Source organism: Ovis aries, chromosome 7, assembly GCF_016772045.2.
Source record: "Ovis aries strain OAR_USU_Benz2616 breed Rambouillet chromosome 7, ARS-UI_Ramb_v3.0, whole genome shotgun sequence".
In the NCBI taxonomy this organism is placed as follows: domain Eukaryota; kingdom Metazoa; phylum Chordata; class Mammalia; order Artiodactyla; family Bovidae; genus Ovis; species Ovis aries.
The window spans coordinates 69659964-69679093 of record NC_056060.1 but is presented as its reverse complement, the minus strand read 5'-3'; the positions used below and the strand labels follow the sequence as shown (position 1 = coordinate 69679093).

The window sequence follows — 19130 nt, the reverse complement described above, 5'->3', positions numbered from 1 at the left end:
AGTCTGGCTGAAGATACACTGACAAGCAGGGTACTAATAAGCATTCAGGTTCAAAAGAGAAGACAGCAGGTGCTACACACAATTTTCAATGGTGGCAAATCAAATTCAGATACGAAAGGACTTAAAACACCCCCACAAGAGTTCAAGTTGGGGAAGGAAAAACAATCCTCTTTGAAAGTACCATTGGGCTCTATGCATTTAACATGACAACTGAAGCAGAAAATATGGATCAATTCCATCAACTTGAGGAAACTATTTCCAGCAAAAATTTTTTTTTTGAGTGGATAGAATAATCTTCTGTCTTCTTGTGTCATGAGGAAGAATGAAGAAAAGAAAAAAGACAAGTTCAACAACATAGGTCAGTAAAACCAACCCTCAGTATAGCTTGAAAGTCCAAACAATGCCTGTGCATGCTCTGGGAGGTATGAGGAAAAAGAGAATTTCCAATTAAGAGACAATAAGTAATTCATGGGCTACAGAGTCATTGGTGGTCCTGTCCCCATTGCCTCAGGACTGTTGTTCATGAGACAAGGGCAACAGTCTTTGTTTAAAATAGTTCATAGAAAAGATTTGGAGTGAAGAAGAGGAAGAGGTAGTTGACATGTTATGAGAAAGTCACAGCTTTCTTTGCATATTTTTGCCATGATGGCATGAATAAAGCTTCGGTGTGCAAAATATACCCAGCTTTCGGGCCAACTACTTGCACAACCAGCATTTACTCAGCAGATTCCTGAAGGCCTCATTGGTCCCGGCAGCACTGCCAAGGCCAGTTTCACACAGATGAGCTGTTTCACATCGTTCTTCGAATGGGAAACAACACGTATCCTCCCCTGGCTCCACCCATCCAAGGAGGGATTACTCTTATGGAATGGCATTTAAAAAAATAAATTGATAACCACACGAAACCTTTCTTTCCTCTGATGTCACAGTTTTATTTTGTCCCTGTTGTAACTGTCAAGTTTTTTACCCTGAAACTCCTCAGGACTCTTTCCCTGTAAAAGGAGTTTCTCTGTTCAAGAGCAGAAAAAACTAGTGTAGTGAACTCCATGAGGTCATCTTACCCTACTTTTCATTCTTAAAGAGACAGGTTGCAAGCTGGATTTATACACCACTCTCCCTGTCTGGCCTTCAAAGAAGAAACTTGTATGAAGCCCTCTGTAACTCATTCTCCCCAAGTTCCCAATGTCAAGAAATTAAGACCTCTGACTCTACTGAAGTGGGCTACAGAACCAGGCCTCTAGCATTTGCTGGGGATGTGACTTGGGGCTCAGTTTCACTATCTATACAATGAAGTAAACAACTGGATTACTATTGCGAGGATTAAATGTGATAACGAAGATACGGTATTTTGTATAGTACCTGTCACATATTTATGAGCTCCACACTTGGAAGCTGTCATACATTACAATTATTTTACCTTTCAAGACAAATGATCAAGTCCATGTCTTTGCCTATTGCTCTGCTTCTCAGTTGAGCTGAAGCAGTTGGTCAAGATCTCCTGTTTATAACCAGCAGCAGCACTAAGTGTAACAGTTAACAGTGAAGTAATTTATCTTATCTTTTGCAAGGTGAGGATGAGGAATGCCATGGGAGAGTTTGGCTAATTGGAGGTCTTGAGATTCCCCCTTTTTAAGAGTCCTTTAATCATCACATTGTAAATAAAATCACAAAGTTGGAAAATGTTAAAAATAATTCTGTTTCCCGGCTTATTTCAGGTAAGTTGATATTCTCTCTGAAACTAAATGATTCACTAATTGGTTTGGGCCAAACCTGACAGGACTGTCTACATTTGGCTCCACCTAACAGGATGCCTGACTTTTCCAAATGATTTTTGGTAGAGGGATTAGGATTTGGAAAATAAATAGGAAATCGGAGCTTCTATTTTCAGGAACCAGTGCTGATAAATTCCTAGAGATAGGGTTTCACCATGGAATAATGACTCACCATTTTATAGACAAGGACAACTTTTACATGAATGGTTCTTAATCTTTCTGAGGCTGAGATCCCTTTGTAATTCTGATAAAAGCTACAGGATCCCTCTCCAGAGAAATGCATGCACTAATATTTAAATAAAACCCTGTATTTGATGAACTCTTACCATGTTGTCCAGCTATAGAACTTCTACCTTCTACTGAGGAACTAAAAAAAACCACTATTTATAGTTTTTACCTTCTGCCTTCATGTGCCATGGCTAAAGATCAAGCTTATTGAATCGATGTCCTAAACCATATAATTGTTCAATGTTAGAAACTAGATATACAGAATAACAAAAAACGTAAAAAGAATAAAAAAGGAAATTTTTTTGCCCATCCATAAGATACATCAGAAGATACCACGGAATATTCCAAATGGGACCCCAAGAATGACCCCAACAACTTGTATATTACACGTTAGGGGGAGAGTCAGATTCTAAGCCTAGGAGAGTGGTTATCTTTTGTTCTCTGTCAGAGCAAAAGGCTTTGAAATACTATGTGCTAATAATAGAACTATGAAGAAGGGGTGTCCCCAGGCAGAGTGAAGAAGAGGAATGGAGACAGCAGTTGCTCATTTGTTGTGACAGAAATACGTCTTCCTTTAGATGTAGTAACTTCAGTTTATTTTCACTCTACCAACTGCATAGATAGGGAGAATGAATTTATAACATCTCAAGATGAAATTTCCCACAAAACGAAGATAAACAGTTCAAACGTATCTGAAATAGTGCAAATATGCCATGTGCTACATTATGTGTTAAAATAAGTCTTTTGTGGCTGGCTTAGAAATCATGTGTAATACAGTTTCAGTGAGGAAAAGAGGTTCTGAGAGTTAGGACACTGACTTTTAAATGAACTTCTGGAATGTGAGCAGGGAAGTAACTGCATGCTATTAAATTTCATTTTATGTGGCACATAAGCTTACATATTCAGTTCTGCACACCTTTGATATCCACACTGGGAAAAAAAAAAAATCCTGAATAGAAATGGTCTTGTTCTTAAAATTGGAGTTAAAGACAGTATAAATATCTGTTCAGTTTTTAATGACTCAATATTTCTCATATCAACAGGGCATATCGTGTGTGTGTGTACATTTATATATACAAAATCTCTCCTAAATGCCATTAATCAGTGTTCACCTAAATTATAATAAACTGAAGCTTAAATTTTTTTTTCAAAATCTTACTCTGTGTAGTGTTCCTGTTACATGCACACAGACAATGGTATTCATGTACTCTTTGCCTCTCTGAGAAATTTACTTGGTCACACAACTGGCTGAAATCCTGAGAGCTTAGTCAGGGTTATATAACTCTGGAAGGAAGAAAGAGAAGATATTACAGGAAAAAAAAAAATGTTCCCAGTATTCATTTGGGAGTAGAAAAGAGAGCAGTTCCAGTGTGATAACAATTATACAGAGCATTACCAAGATTAAAATGAAAATGCATAGGTTTTTGACTCTGCCATTAGTTACAAGATTAGGGGACATAATGACAGAAACCCTGTTTCCTTTATCCCGTGTGCTCCTAACTAGACTGCTTTCATCTTTCAATTTTCTGTCTTTCAACATTCAATAAATTCAATGGAATGGTTGAAATTACCTTCACTTGGGAAACACATTTATGGTTTAAAAATTCCCATCTCATATTCTTATACCAAGAGGAGAAACATAACTTGAATCAGCTGAGCAAGTGTGCTGAAAATTTTCTCTGGGAAGCACTCTTGGAAATGTCACAAATGATTCTACTTACCAGTCTATGACTTAGTGTTAACTGCAACTGAAATGTTCTGGTCTAGCCTGACTGGCATGACTACTGATTACTTAAACAGCAACTGGTTGCTAGGAAACAATTACCCAGTTGCTAGGCTTTCTGCAACCCTGTCTCTTGGAGCTCTTGAGAGCTGTCCACATATTTGTCCCAGAGCATTTTGGCAGCATCCTTCTGCACCTTCTGCTTAAAGGCAGTTAATTATGAGTCTTGTAAACTTGGGTCTTTCAACCACCTGCCTTCACAGTAAATGTGATCCACAAGCTCAGACTTGAATAGCATCATTTGAAATAGATGCTGTTTTCTCTTCCTTTTATTTACTTCTCTAAGTTCCCAAACCTTCATCTTAGGCAACCAGAATGGACCAGTATTAATGACTGAAACTGAAGTAGGGAATCAATGGAATGCACGATGAAGTCAGAAGATTTTTTGAATCTACTGGAAACTGGCTAAAATGTCCTGAAGAGCCCAGAATAAACCTTCCTGGGATAGCAGAGAGAGAGAGTGTGTGTGTGAGAGGGCGGAAGAGGCCTGTTGTGACCATTCTGCAGTGAGTCTGGTCCAAGTACCTGCCATGCAAGAGCTCTCGACACATCCTTTGTTTGGCCCTTGAAAGAAAAGGTTGCTTTCAGCTGGACAATGTCCTAGCTTCTTTTTCTTCATTTTCCTTCATTTGGCCTGTATGACACTGCACAAGTTCGCCTTCATACTTTGGTGGAGGCCAGGTTGAGAGCTCCTGTTTTGGAGTCATGCGGTCATGGCAGGCAACCGCCTGCATTTTTATACTTTATTAAAATAGCATAAAGGGTACCACAAGGAAGTGTTCCCTCACCTAAGGGAAAATATTCTAGCTAAAAGACATACTACTTTTCCTTCTCAATTTTAGTTTCATCAAAGGCCATTTTGAAAAAGAAAACCCTCAGATGTTGTTTCTCTCCAGCCTCAGTCCCTGTTCTCCCTCAGGGCTTGGCAGTTCTGTTCTGAGACACTCTTTCTTGGGAACCAGGCCAAGCCTCAGCAGACTAGGAAGTCTGCTGCTTGTCTAAGGATGCTCCACCCTGGGCGTGATTCACGCAGGAGGTAAGGGCCTCCTGGTAAAGCCTGAGGAAAGCCCCTGCACAGACGCCTGGCCTCTGCCTCTTCCTGTTCAAGATGCAGTCTGTGCTCCTCCTCAGCCTTTCTCTCCCCTACTCATTCTTAGAGCTTTTTTCCTTATGCTCTGGGACTCACTTTTCCCCTTCCCAGATCTCCCATTGACTAAGACCCCACTCCACATTTTCCTTGTTTTTCTGAGACTCTTGCCACCAAGCCACTTGGCTGTGAACTCTACTAAGATGCCCTCTCGAGGAGTGAGAGGTACCACACAGATGTGACCAGGGCTCACGAAGTGACGCTGCCTACTCGGCCACATCACATCGCACGTTCTCACGACCATCACATCGCTAGCTTTTCAGAAGCGCCTCAGGTCCTGCTTGTCCCATTGCCATCTCCACAGTTGCTCAGCCTTCACGGCCCCGCTTCTGAACTGATCACGCTCCTGACAGAGTAAAAACTTCCCCCTAGGTTCTATCAAGCTGCCAACTTACAGTCACTTCCCATCTCCCAGACTTCTGAAGATTCCTTCTACTCAACAGCTCTATCACAATGTCCTACTGTATAGCACAGGGAGCATAGTCAATACCCTGTTGCAAACCATAATGGAAAGGAATATGAAAAGGAATAAATACATGCATAACTGAGTCACTCTGCTGTACAGTAGAAATAAAACACAACATTGTTAAAAAAAAAAAACAAAAAGAAAACTAAAATGTCCTAAAAATAAACAATAAAAATAAACAAAAAATATCAGATGTCCAACATCTGATAATAACCCCTTGAGATATATATGTATAACTAAAACAGCTTCAGAAATGAACACTGGGAGGTAACACTACAAGTTAGGTGATTCTTCTACTAATATCTTCACCTGGCGACCCCTTTGACTAAGCACAAGTGACAAGAAGATCCAGACTCCTTCCACCAGTGGAGACAAGGTTTAGACACACATCAGAGTATGATTCTCTCCAACAAGGAGCTTGTATGCCTTCAACATGTACACACATGCACACGTGCATGCACATGCACACACACACACACACACACACACACACACACACACACACACACACACAGGCACCTAGTCACACATGCAGCCCCAAGTGTTATGCTATTTGCAGGAACATTTCAGGGTAGACCAAACTGCCTAGACTTAAGATGCCCATCACAGTATGGTTAAGGCAGATGGCCCAGGGATCATGCACAAGAACACGAACTTCTTAACTATTTTAGCATCTGGAGGGCACAAGCTCTTACCTGTTGTCTTTGATAAGCAGAGAAAGTTCTTTCCAGGTCTTCAAGATCTAGAACTTTGAAGACTTTTGTATCGTCAATTTCGGTCCACACTGTTCCTTCCAGTTTGTTCTGCAAACATCAAGTTAATAAGTGCTGGGGTTTATAGTTAGACACAAAAAGAACAGATGCAGTTATTTTTTTTAAAAGTGCTGCTCTCCTAAATTTTTCGCTTACCAGATGCTCAGAATGAGCTGGCTTTAAATAACATGTCATTTATTTCAGAAACTTTATCACTTAAATATCTGAGCTAGTAAGAACCCCAAGTCTGTGTGAGAAAACGAAACCACTGGACAGCCAAGGCTGTCTTCCTGTCAGGGACAACACGGTAGGCTGCTCATGCTGTCCATTAGATGGCAAATGTGAACAAATGGCTTACCTCAGGCAGCTTTGACCAATTGAAGGATTTCAGGGCATTTGTGGGCTGAGGAATGTTCTTCTTCTTGAGTGCCAGACCCAGGGGGGCACCAGGAGGTGGCATGATTCCCCCCAAAGGAGGAGGCCCTGGGGGAGGAGGGGGGCCTCCTGGGGGGAGGGGAGGAGGCGGAGGAGGAACCATTCCACCTGGCAGAGGTGGGGGTGGTGGGGGAGGGAGGAGAGACCCTGGCACAGAGGAAGGAAAGGGTCCCCCGGGGGCTCCAGGTGAGGATACACCGGGGAGTGAAGCGCAGACAGCCCTCTGAAAAATAAAAGTAGGAAAAGGCAAGATCAATGGGAGAAGTAAATTCACTGGACGATTCTGAGAGTCTGAAACTCTGCCTAACATGTATGTTATAGGGAAATTCACACATCCGAGATTGTGGGCTTTAAGGGGCAGTTGAGTTGAATGGACTTGTACGTGGTGCTCTACGTCTCTCACTACTGGTACCATCCTCCAGTTTGGTTTTCATGATAACAAGTTTTCATTTTAAGAAGCTACCATGATTTTCTTACTCTTGTGAGAGGATCTGCATTGGTGAACGAACACCCCCAACCATCTCTGCTAATGTGCAGGGTGAGCAGAGGCAGCAGGTTGTACAACCACTGTGATGGGTCAGGAGAAGGTTCAGGCTGTCTTCCTGCCCACAGAGCTGACTGCCTAAGGATGGGGCTCCGGGCGGAGTGAGGCACAGCCACTGCCCAGCCAGGGAGACCTGGCCCTAGGCCTGGGCCTTACCCTGCTGAGCTCGTGCAGCTGGGCCGTGAGGTCCGCCACCTGCTGCTTCACTTGCTTGTGCTCGGTGGTCTCCTTCTCCAGTTTCTCTTTCATTTTATTTAAGGTCTGCATCATCTCTTCCTTCTCCTGGGTCTTAGCATCACATTCTCGCTCTTTCTTCTCCAACTTCTGTTGTAACTCATTGTGCTCTACACAGGAAAACAATTGGACATGAAAATGGTGTACTCCTCAAAGCTGAAGCATTTTTCTCCAAACAGAAAATTGACTGAGGTTGACTGGGAGGCTCTTTATTAGGCAAATATCATTCCTCTTCTCCATCGAAGGGAGCAACTCATGGGCTCAATGGTGCTCGTGCTTGGAGGGGCCTTTGCATGAACAACTTTTATCAACTGCATCTGTAAAAGGCGGAAGAGGCCCTCCAGTCACAATGTCAAAGAGGGGACACAAGCATGGGCAACTATCTGTGGAGGTGAACACGGCCTGCTTGGTATTTAATTCAGAATTCTGTCCTAGAAATGGCCCTTTAGTCACCTTATGGAAAGTGACTATTAATAGGACTTCTTTTCACAACTTAAAAATGGGAACGAGAGAAGGCCAGTGTTCATTAGCTAGGTTTGCTGGCTCAGGTCCAACTAGTGGAGGGGCTGAAAGGGAGGATCCTGCTCTGGGAGGAAGTGTGGTTGCAGGGTTTGTCCCAATGTGAAGCCACTGCTCCCACTCCCCTTGAGGGCCCGTTGGACCTGAAGTGCCATATGCTCTGGCATAACAACTATTAAAATTTGAGAAGGCAAATTTTATCATCTCAGCATTAAACACCTTCAGGGCAGGATTACCTGCTGAGCATGAGAAACGTAACAGAAGAAAAATTTTAGCTCTTAGCTGTGGTTCCACTGACTTCCCCAGTCCTGCTATCATGGAACAATGCATCCCATTCCGCATAATGTTTGCTTATGCTGCCAGCACACCTGCTGACTCTAGCACTGACAAGAGTGACGCTCTTTGGAAAAGAGGACTAGTGAGGTTTAGGCTGCACATTTTTATTTCAAATACTTGGTCCCAATCCCTAGTATTTTTATCAATAAACCCACTAGAGAGAGAACCCACTGCGACAGAGCTATACAGAGTTGGGCTCTGTTTCTGAATTTGATAACACATTTAAATGCTTGCTTTCTCTGTCTCTTACTTTCTCTCTTCTGAGTCCTCCAAAGTCAGAGTTTGCAGAGAAGGGTTCAAGTCACAAAACTCCTTGGATTTTACCAGCCTTGGAGTTAAGATAACCGTCAACCTACGTCTACCTCTCTATGCATGCTCCCCTGACTTCTTCAGCAACATCTAAAAACTACCCCACTGTATCTCCCTTTCCTCCTCCTATCTCCAGTTCATTCGTCGTTGACAACTGTTTAAGACCTGCCTTCCTATCACTGGTCACTAGCCTTTGACAAATCTGACCAAGCCTCAGAACCACTTGAGAAACTAATATTTTAGAACCCCCGGATTCCATTCCAGGAGTCTATTCTATAGATCAGGGACAGGGCTTAGGAACTTTTCTATGACTAACTTCGGCCATTTCCCCTAGTACCACCTCGACTGCCTAAATCCTACAAAATTTTCTACCATTTATTGGTGGTGGTTTAATTGCTTAGTCATGTCCAAGTCTTCAGATGCCATGGACAGTAGTCAGCCATGCTCCTTTGTCCATAGAATTTCCCAGGCAAGAACCCTGGAGTTAGTTGTCATTTCCTTCTCCAGGGGATCTTCCTGACCCAGAAATCAAACCCACGTCTCTTGCATTGTAGATGGTCTCCTGCATTGCAAGTATATGCTTTACTACAGAGCCATCAGGGAAGCCCTCTACCATTCATTAGACAAGTAATAAATGCCAAGCTCTATGCTAAAGTCCTTGTATTTTTCATTTAATCTTCACAACAACCCTATTAGGTTCAAGCTTGACTTTGCAGAGATAGACTGGAGGAGTAAAGGACTTAGCCTACTCACATACCAGTCAGGCAGTCTGAGACTCAGACCCAGAGCCCAGTATAGCACCTGACCTGGCAGCCATTCAGGACATTCCTGCCACTTGAGTGACTCCCAAGCTTATGTCCTAAGTACTCTCTTCAACTCACACACCTGAGTCTCCAGGCTTCAGGGTATATCCCCAAAACTTCACTCATTCATTGACCATCTTCTCTGCTGTAACTCTCTCTTTACCCTACAAGTTAGGATAAACCAGTGCCTCTATTCTTTCGGTAGAAGTTTCTGGAATTAACTTATAAAAATGTATGTGCAACCCCACTTATTTAAGACCAATCTGAATTCATATGAGGAACCCATAATAAAACAGAACTTCCTATTCTGTATTTTCCAGCACCAGTGGTGAGACTGCTTTTCTGCTCAATGGACAAAATGCGATATGAGGAAAGGAAATGCTTTAGCATCTGTGGACTAGCTTTTCAACACACTGAATATCGGGGCGAGTGCTATGTATGTCACAGGTATGAATGCATCACTTGGATAGGGAAAAGGAAGTCAATGTGCCAGCATAATGAAAGAGTAGTGGCCAGGAGTATGACTGTTTTCTCAAAAGGTCCAATTTTAACTTGCTAATTTTGAAGGAGGAGAAAAGTTCCATCCATTCTGTGAGTTGTTGTCATGGTGATGGGCATGACCCCCAAGTTACTTGATGCTAAGTGTTGATATCAAAGACATATTGAGGCACTCATCAATAGCTGGCCTGTTAACATTTCACAACATGTACGTCTACAATGGTCAGTAATTTTCTGCATGATTTCTCTTTTTATAACTGGTGCCAAATTAAGGTCAAATGGAGAATTGGACTGCTGAGACCAAGTGGCTTGAACTTTGCTTTTAAAATTCTGGGTAATCCCTGGGTGTCCCTTATTATATTTCTTAAAATCCAGTGTGCTTTAAAGAGCAGTTATGAGGAAGGTTGGCATGAACGGTAGTTAAGAAAATCTGAATTAATGAATACTGAACAGCACATGCTTAAAAAAATGCAGATGATTATAATAAAAGGATAAAATATTGAGGAATCAGCATGACAACTAAGATAGTCTGATTCAAGAAAAACTAGGCACTGCCCTTAAGACATGATGGTGGGGAAAGGCTGTTTATGCACCAATGTCAATAAGAAGCATCAATGCAAATTTCTAAAATATACAGTAAGGAGAGCTAGCTGTCCATTAACCAGTAACACAACCTCATCATTTACCTTTTCTCATTTTTTCTGCTTGTTCTTTCCACTGCTTAACTTCATTTTCATTAACCAACCTGTATAATAGTTAAAGGAGCATTCATTACAAAAAGCACAAAAGACCGACTGCTAAATGCGTGCTCTCTAGGTACAAAAACTGTTTAACACAAAGCAAGTCCTCAGCATGCTTGAGACCCATTTTAAATCCAGAAGTTACACACATATATTACATGTATACATATAGGAACTCATATCTGACCTCCAGAACACTTTAGTTCTCCCAACTGCTATTTTGGAGTAAGATAAAACAAATATCTTACATTGCTGCTGTTATCTCAAGGGCAGCAAAAAGAAGCAACTTACATCCTGACGACATTCTTGATATTAAAGTTTTCCAAAGGTGTGGAGTCAGGGTCTTGACCTTTGTCATTCTGAATAACTATCTGCTGTATAATTCTATCTAGCAGTAGCCAGTACTGAACTGTGTTGCCACTTCTCTTGTCTAAAAAAGAAAAGAACAGTGGAAATACTTCAAGTGGTTTCAAAACTTTAATGAATATTTTTCAACAGGGGCACCCACCAGAGTCACAGAACCAGACAGATGTTTACTACCCTTCCCAAATATCTGGAATCTGACACTCAGTGATCATTGATCATCTGCATGATTGAGAGGTATTTTTATCCCCTTCTACATGTGTTGTAAGGCATATATTTATTTTTAAAATCAAAGTGAGGTATAATTCATTTTATTCTGAGAGCTTTACAACACCCCTTAAACTGTGCAACAACTTTGCTGCTGTTGTTTAGTCACTAAGTCATGTCCGACTCTGAGACCCCATGGACTGCAGCCCACCAGGCTCCTCGTCTATGAGAATTCCCAGGCAAGAATACTGGAATGGGTTGCCATTTCCCTCTTCAGGGATCTTCTGATCCAGGAATCGAACCTGTGTCTCCTGCATCGGTAGGCCAGTTCTTTACCACTGAACCGTCACAAAACCAAGGTTTGGAAACCCTGGTGTGCACCCAACCTAAGCCCCACTGTTCAGATGACAGAGACCTCTGAATGATGTCCCAACATTCACAAACAATGTAAATCACAAACACACTCACAAGGCATTTGGAGGCAGTGGTGTAAGATGGACATGAAGTGAGGGTAAGCTTCACTGTGGGTGAGCCTCTTCCTTGTCAGCTCAAACATCTGAGTAGCACTTTTTGTGTCTATGTGAACCTGTTTCATATAAAAAAGAAATCTAAATCAACCATTCAAGTTCTTCAATTCCTACAGGGTAAGGTAAGCAAATCCAAGGCAAACAGAACCTAATCCTGCCACTTAGGTAGCAAAACAGAAATGAGATTTTGCTCTTACATTACACAACTCTATGACACACATTACAACAGGGAAATTTGTGAGCTGCTGAGTCAAAACAGAATAATTGTAAGTATACATACCAGTTCAAATCTTTTGGCAAATTCTAGCTCATCTTCATTTCGGAGCATTTCAAAAAAATCTAAATGCCTGAAAGACAAAGACAATTTACTAAAAGCAGAACATCCTAAACACAAACACATAGGAATCAGGACATAAATACTAAGACCTTTCCTTAAATTTCAGAGATATATCTAAAAGAAGTATCACAACAGAATTAGAATGCCTTCCCTTAACTGTGTGCTAAGGAAAAAAGACATCATGTATCTGAAATGAGACCATTACAAGAGACAAATCTAAAAGCCTAGGAGGCCTGGCATGTAGAAGACAATTCATAAAAGTTTACAATCCAAAAGCAACCAAGTCCAGATTCTACTCACAGAATCTCTTCATGGAAAAATAGGTCCATATAAGTAACTTGCTTGACCACTGAATTAAAGATTACAAAGCAATGGTCATGCCTTTCACTTACTCATACAAATATTTACTGAGCCCCTAACTATTGATACTGGGGATGATTAGTTCTGTGGAGACATATACATGCAGGTAAAGGGAGTGGAGAATACTGGAGGTGCGGTAAGGTAAAGAATGTGAGCACAGCAACTGGAAAAGATCTCGCTGCACAGAAACAAGCAATTTGGACATCTGTGGGACAATGTTTTAATGCTGAGGAAACAGCAAGTGCAAATGCCCTGAGGCAAGTCTACATGAGCGTAGACTATTAAGCAAAGAAGCATTGTGGCGTGCATGAATGAGGGAGAAGAGTGGTAGCAGGAAAGATCTGAAAACGTGTAGGGTATGTTAGAAATCGTAAAATTTGCAGACAAGCAAATGAACAGGGAAGCGGATATTAACATTCACAGATTGTCTATCAAAGATGCCATGTGGTTCCACATGTTTTACAGGAATATTTCAGAAGAGCCCTTAAAGATAATGTCATCATCATCATCACTGTTTCTTCAGATATAGAAACAGTAAGGTTCACAAAAATTAAGTACCTTGATCAGAACACATAGCAAGCAGGCAGCAGCACTAGGATATGGATTCCCATTTAATCTCAAAACCTGCACTAAGTTCTCTACACAATCCGCTGCTTCTTTCATGCAGAAAGTCTTACTAATAAAAACGTCATTACCTGGTCTAACATTCTGGTTCAACTTCCTTAGGTCACAAGTAGTTCAGACTGGCACTACACAGATGGAAAACACATGAACTGTCTCCTGTTGTAACAGTGTGACTTACCTATCTAATGTTGAATTTTCATGTTCCCTTAATTTATCTATTACAGGCTGAATTCCCAACATCAGAAATTCATAGCGAAGATGAAGTCTAAAGTCCAAACTTTCCTGAAAGTAGAAGGGTGATGGAACACATTTTTAAGCTCTTTAGAGAACGTACTTGTAAGTTTTTTTTTAAATTGTTCTTTAATAATATGTTTTAGATTGTGACACAGAAGGCTCTTACCACTCCTGCGCCTTGGCTTAGCACTGCATTAATGAAGGACATGATGGCAGTCTTAAGACTCACTTCATCTCGATACCGCCCCGTGCTCTTGTCCAAGTCATTAATTAACGTCTACCAAGGATACAAATGTGAAAACAAAGGACTGAACAGTTACTACCTTGCACTCACTTTATTAATTTTTTAATACTCAGAAATTAATTTTTAAAATCTTGTGTTGAGTCAAAATTACATCGATCCATAGAAAGCTACCTTTTTTTCTTAAGATTAGTCCTAAAAACTTTACTTTCAAAATTCTTACATCATATATGTTTATACATACATGTATACAAAGTATTAACACAAAAGGTTGTGCTTCATTAATTTAACTTGCTTTTTCTGAGTATAAAAAAACGTGGTGACATAATTTCACTGTTTATATTGATCCTAAATCAAGACTGGTAATCTGTTAAATTTTCAGAGAACACCCATTTAGTGGATTGAAAAGTGTATTATATAATGTGTAGAAAGGAGGGAGGGCTACATTTTTAAATTCAGTGCAACATTCTTCCCTTCTCCACAAGGGATGTGTTCTAACATCCCCATTGGATGTCTGAAGCCGTGGGTAGTACTGAACCCTACATATACTCCTATATAGACTTTGTTTTTTTCCTCCATTAACAGCTGGGTGGTGTATAAATTGTGCGTATTCTAGACAAACGGATGATTCACATCCTGGAAGGGACGGAGCAGGATGGCATGAGATTTCATCACATTACTCACAACAGCTGCACAATTTAAAACTTATGAATTGTTTATTTCTAGAAGTTTCCATTTAACACTTTCAAACAGCAGTTGATCACGGGTCATTAGCACTGTGGAAAGTAAAACTGCAGGTAAGAGGGGAGGACTACTGGAAATCCACAACCCCATATGACCAACTACAGAAAGAATATTCTACTCTTTACCCAAGAGGAGGGAAATACTTGAAGCCACATATGAATGCTCACTACAGGGGGAAATTTCAAGTTAGGCACCCTCCCCCCCCCCCCCCCCACCACCCACAGGCCAGGAAAGGCACTTGTCATGAGGCAGGAATGAAGATGTGGCACGGCAGCACCCACCTGAAAGCGGGTTCTCTCGCTGGCATACTTCTGGTAGTGCAGCATGGCCTGCAGAACCTTCTTGTGGCCCCCGGGAACCAGGCACACAGCGCCCAAGATTTCCAGCACGGCCACCTTCGTCTTAATGTTCTCTGTGCTCAGACTCTGAGCAATAACATTAATACTCTCAGAATGCGCCAGGACATGAGCCCGACCTTGAGAGTTGTTCATTAGCGCCTTTATACATCCAATGAGAGAGGTATGTATTCGAGACTCTGAGGTCTCGTAGTCCATGGTCTTTAGAAAGTTGAGAATACAAGACAGGCCATCCAAGTCAATGAATCTGGTTACAAACCTGTCATGAGAAGAAGGTTAAAGTGCATCAGACTTAAGTCTCTTTGGAATTCTTTAATAGCCCTTAAGAGAAAAGTTTAGGGGGGTGGTGGTCAGGAGAAAGTAAGAAGATGTAGTTCCTAAAGTAACAGAAGGCTTACATTGATGAAGTCTTCTTAATTGGAGGCCTCTTCCTTGGCATAGACCCAATGGTCAGGTCTAACCAGAAGTGTGAAAAAAATCTCCATTTGAGTTAGAAAAGATCTTAGTTGATATAAACAACCAATTAACAGACCTTATAACCATAGGAAACGAGGAACAAGACACTCAGATATCTGCCTTAGGTTAAAGTCACCTGCTGATCCTGTGTTAGGATAGCATCCAGTCTCCAGGCACGTTTAAGGATTGACCACTGACTCGACCATGCTCCACACCAATGAAAGTCAAAAAGCATCCCTAAACTCCAGGATATTTACTTGCCAAATGATAATCTATTTTCCTAAGGTTTCACAGCGAAGCCCTCCTTTTGTATGACATGCTATATGGAATCCCAATATATAAAACAAATAAAAGCAATACTTGATTACTATATACTAACATTTTTATATTTATAACACTTGTTTAAAGTCAGTCAATGAGAATAATTCACAATGTACATCTGCAGGTTAAGCCTTTTGAAAAGTTCAAAGTAACAAAATCTAGATTACTCCAGAAATTTCCAAACTTATTTAGCCTTGGGCATACACTAACATTCAGAACACATATACAGAGGAAAACAGTTAGGGTAGGCTAGAGAACTTCTGTCATACAACTGTATATAACTTTTGAGAAATCAGAAGATTTTTCTTATCATTTTATAGTCAAATATAGGGAATCTTTATTTTCCAGTCATTTCATCCAACCGTGTGACCAAGATCTAGCCAAGAACTAGATCTTATTCTAATGAAACGCACCTGTAGCACCCCATATCCTACCAAACCTTAACAGTGTTAATAAAGGTGTGGGAGGCATACAGTAGATGATAATCCATCTTTTATAACAGTTTTACTAAACAATAACTCACATGCCATAAAATCCATACTTTTAAAATTATAATTCAGTGATTTTTAATATATTCACAGGGTTGTACAATCATGTTCATTATCTGATTTTGGAACATTTTAATTACCCCAAGAAAACCATTACCCCTTCCTAATCAACCCTAGAAGAACATTTCCCTGTCTCCCTAACCCTAGGCAACCATTTATCTTTTTGTCTCTATGGATTGGCCTTTTTGGGATATTTCATGTGAATGGAATTATACAATATGTGGTCTTTTGTGTCTGGCTTCTTTCACATTGCATAAATATTTTCAAGGCCCATCCATGTTGTAGGATGCATCAGTACTCCACTACTTTTTATGGCTGAAAAGTATTCCATTACACAGATATATCACATTTTACTCATGAATTCATCAGCTGATAGAATTTGGATAGCTTCCATTTCTAGCTATTATAAACAATGCTGAAATTCACATATAAGGTTTTAGGGGACATATTTTTACTTCCCTTGGCTATATATCAAGAAGGAGCAATGCTGTTTGGTTCATATGGCAACATAATGTTTAATATTCCGAGGAACTGTCTAGCTGTTTTCTAACGTGGTTGCACCATTCTATATCACTTGTCAGTCTGCCACTTTTACCTTTAGCCATCTTCATGCCTGTCTACATCCTTTTTAGTTGAAGAAAAATAATTTAGTGAATGTTCAATGTGTAAGGTCTTTCATCCATGGTTTAATTACATGGTTTTATTTTAAGACTACCCCCAAAAGTTTGGCTATTACAGAAAAATTAAGAAAAAGGAAGGGAAAAAAGAAAAGAGGAAGAAAGTAGAAAAGAAGAAAAAGAAAAGAGACAAGCAGTACATGCTGGCTAGTAAAACATTACCTCATTGGTTTCGTCCTTAGTGCTGTCTTCAAACTCTCTATCGTTTTACTTCTCTCTTCCTCCTCCTCTTTCTCTAGAGCCAGCAGAGATTTTCTCTATGCAAAGAAAATTATAAAGTAACTTCTTTAAATTATATGTTTTAATTATGGCACAAGCAAAACAAGCCCACAGAGTACATGCTACTATCACTTTTAATACAATCAAATGAGACTATAACTAAGGTTTACTATAAGCCAGCAGGTAGAGCAAAAGCACCAAGAATTCCACAAAATCATTCTCTCTATTACAAGTTAGTTCTTTTGAATTTTTAAATAAAGTTTTAAGAAACTGTTGAGAAATCTTAGTAGAGATTAAGCTTTCCAAACACGTATATAACTAACTATTCTATAACTATACTGTGATGAAGATATTACTATTTATACTTGATAGAAAGATTAGACTTGTAGTTAAATATAACATTCTGACAATGAAATGATACTATCACACTATCAAACAGAGGCAGGCAGTAATCTTCCCATGCTATCTCTCATTCCTCAGCCAAACAGTGTAATCTTTTACACTTTCTGTTACATCAAATTATTTTTAAGAAGAATGATTAAATTCGACTGACACAAACATAGACAATTCCTTCAGAGTAAATGCTTAAGTTTTAGAAATGATTCAACATCATTTGGAAATCAGGGGGGAGAGAGAGAGAGAGAGAGTGAGTGAGTGAGTGAGTGAGTGTGTGTGTGTGTGTGTGTGTGTGTGTGTGTGTGTGTGTGTGTGTTCTCTTCCTACCCAGGACTAGAGCAGTACTTTTCAAACTTTAACAAGGATACAAATTTCCTGGGGGAGCTAAATGTGGGTCCCGATTTGGCATATCTGAGGTGAAGCCAAAGATGCTGAGCTCCTGACGAAGCTGATGCTGCAGTCTGTAGACCTCACTTCAAAGAGGAAGACCCTAGGATGCAGATCTCGGTTGGTATCACAAAGTCATGAATGCTAGTAAGATTCACAGACTTGTTAAAAAGTTGTTTTCATTCCTTCTACCTCATGGTCACCTACGTGTACTAAAAGTCATTGTTGTTGAGTCACTAAGTGGTGTCCAATTCTTTGCAACCCCGTGGACTGTAGCCCAGCAGGCTCCTCTGTCCATGGAATTCTCCAGGCACGAATACTGGAGTGAGATGCCATTTCCTCCTCCAGGGGATCTTCCTGACCCAGGGATTGAACCCGCACCTTCTGCACTGGCAGGTGAATTCTTTATCACTGAGCCACCAGGGAAGCCTGGTACTATAAGTATCCCAAGGCTTAAGGCCCTAGGTACCTCCAGACACAGAACCACAGGTCCCTTGCCTTCTTCCTACTTTTAACATGTGCTTGTCCAGTCTCAGTGTTTTTACCTGTTACCTATTCTGATAAAATGCATGGTTGGGAAACAGACTGGGATATTGAAGAAAACATTTGGCTCTTATTCATATGTCTCAATGGTACAGTCTCTCCCTTTCTTTTAGGACCACACATCATCAAGGGGTGACTTTACTTAATTTTTTCATGTTAACAGTACAAGCATTAAGTAACTTTTAACCAAAACCTAAATTTGACTTCACACTTAGGAGGGTAAAGCTCAAAGCAAACATATATCAGTATCATTCATAGCAACTGAAATAAAAATCAGTAAAGTCTTGTTTTGTATACTTGAATTATTTCTGCTAAAGCTGTTCCCTTGTTAGAGATGTGCCCTGACAGCTGTCACCAGAGCATGGCAGGGGAAGAGGCTGTGTGTGCAAAGAGCCAATGGATTTCTTCATGGCTCTGTGAGACCCATATCCTGGAAAATTTAGCACAAATCTAGCCAAGTATGTTTAATCTCCTGTGGCACAGCTGAATTTGTTTAGACTCTCAAGCAATCACTTTGAATCCACAATCCAGGATCAAGACTTTTATGAACATCATTTCTTGTTCCTAAGCTTAGTCACCCAAACCTCCCAAATTAAAGACTAAATACATTTCTTATTGTGGTTCATTAATACCATATAATGATGCACATATTTATCCTTTTAACAATCTTAGGGAAGGGGGAACTTCCAAATAAAGGCAGACTACATTAAGTCTCTCCCTAGAGGAGTTGGGAGTTTCATGAAAAGAAATTTAAATTAGAATTTCCTTTCCCAATATAAGAACTATTACTTTCCTCTCAAAACAGAAGACATTATCCTCTTTTCTGTGCGTAGTACAATTAGAGTTGAATCTAAGATTGTTTATTGTATTGAGAAAATCGATTCTATGTAGATGAACCTGATACTCCAAAGTGACTTTTCAAAATAAAATAATTTATATGAAGTCTCAAGTTTTCAAGCTTCACATTATGGAGAAGTCCAAATTTGCAGTTTTCCATAGAAAAGGGGGATATGCTTACATTTCC

The 19130-nt window shown here is 40.3% G+C and overlaps 1 protein-coding gene across 5 annotated transcripts in view; it reads right to left on the bottom strand.

Annotated features, from left to right (window-relative positions):
* DAAM1 (dishevelled associated activator of morphogenesis 1) overlaps nucleotides 1-19130 on the bottom strand; it is a 183972-nt gene that overhangs the window by 34867 nt on the left and 129975 nt on the right. For all 5 annotated transcript variants that reach the window (XM_012181749.5, XM_012181748.5, XM_042252575.1 and 2 more), the window contains 11 exons: nucleotides 16724-16818; nucleotides 14485-14818; nucleotides 13385-13495; nucleotides 13163-13266; nucleotides 11944-12010; nucleotides 11605-11722; nucleotides 10858-10996; nucleotides 10513-10571; nucleotides 7284-7471; nucleotides 6507-6806; nucleotides 6092-6199 (listed from right to left, as the gene is read on the bottom strand). In XM_012181749.5, coding sequence (XP_012037139.3) covers nucleotides 6092-6199; nucleotides 6507-6806; nucleotides 7284-7471; nucleotides 10513-10571; nucleotides 10858-10996; nucleotides 11605-11722; nucleotides 11944-12010; nucleotides 13163-13266; nucleotides 13385-13495; nucleotides 14485-14818; nucleotides 16724-16818 — 1623 coding nt within the window. The remainder of the gene's footprint in view (nucleotides 1-6091; nucleotides 6200-6506; nucleotides 6807-7283; nucleotides 7472-10512; nucleotides 10572-10857; nucleotides 10997-11604; nucleotides 11723-11943; nucleotides 12011-13162; nucleotides 13267-13384; nucleotides 13496-14484; nucleotides 14819-16723; nucleotides 16819-19130) is intronic.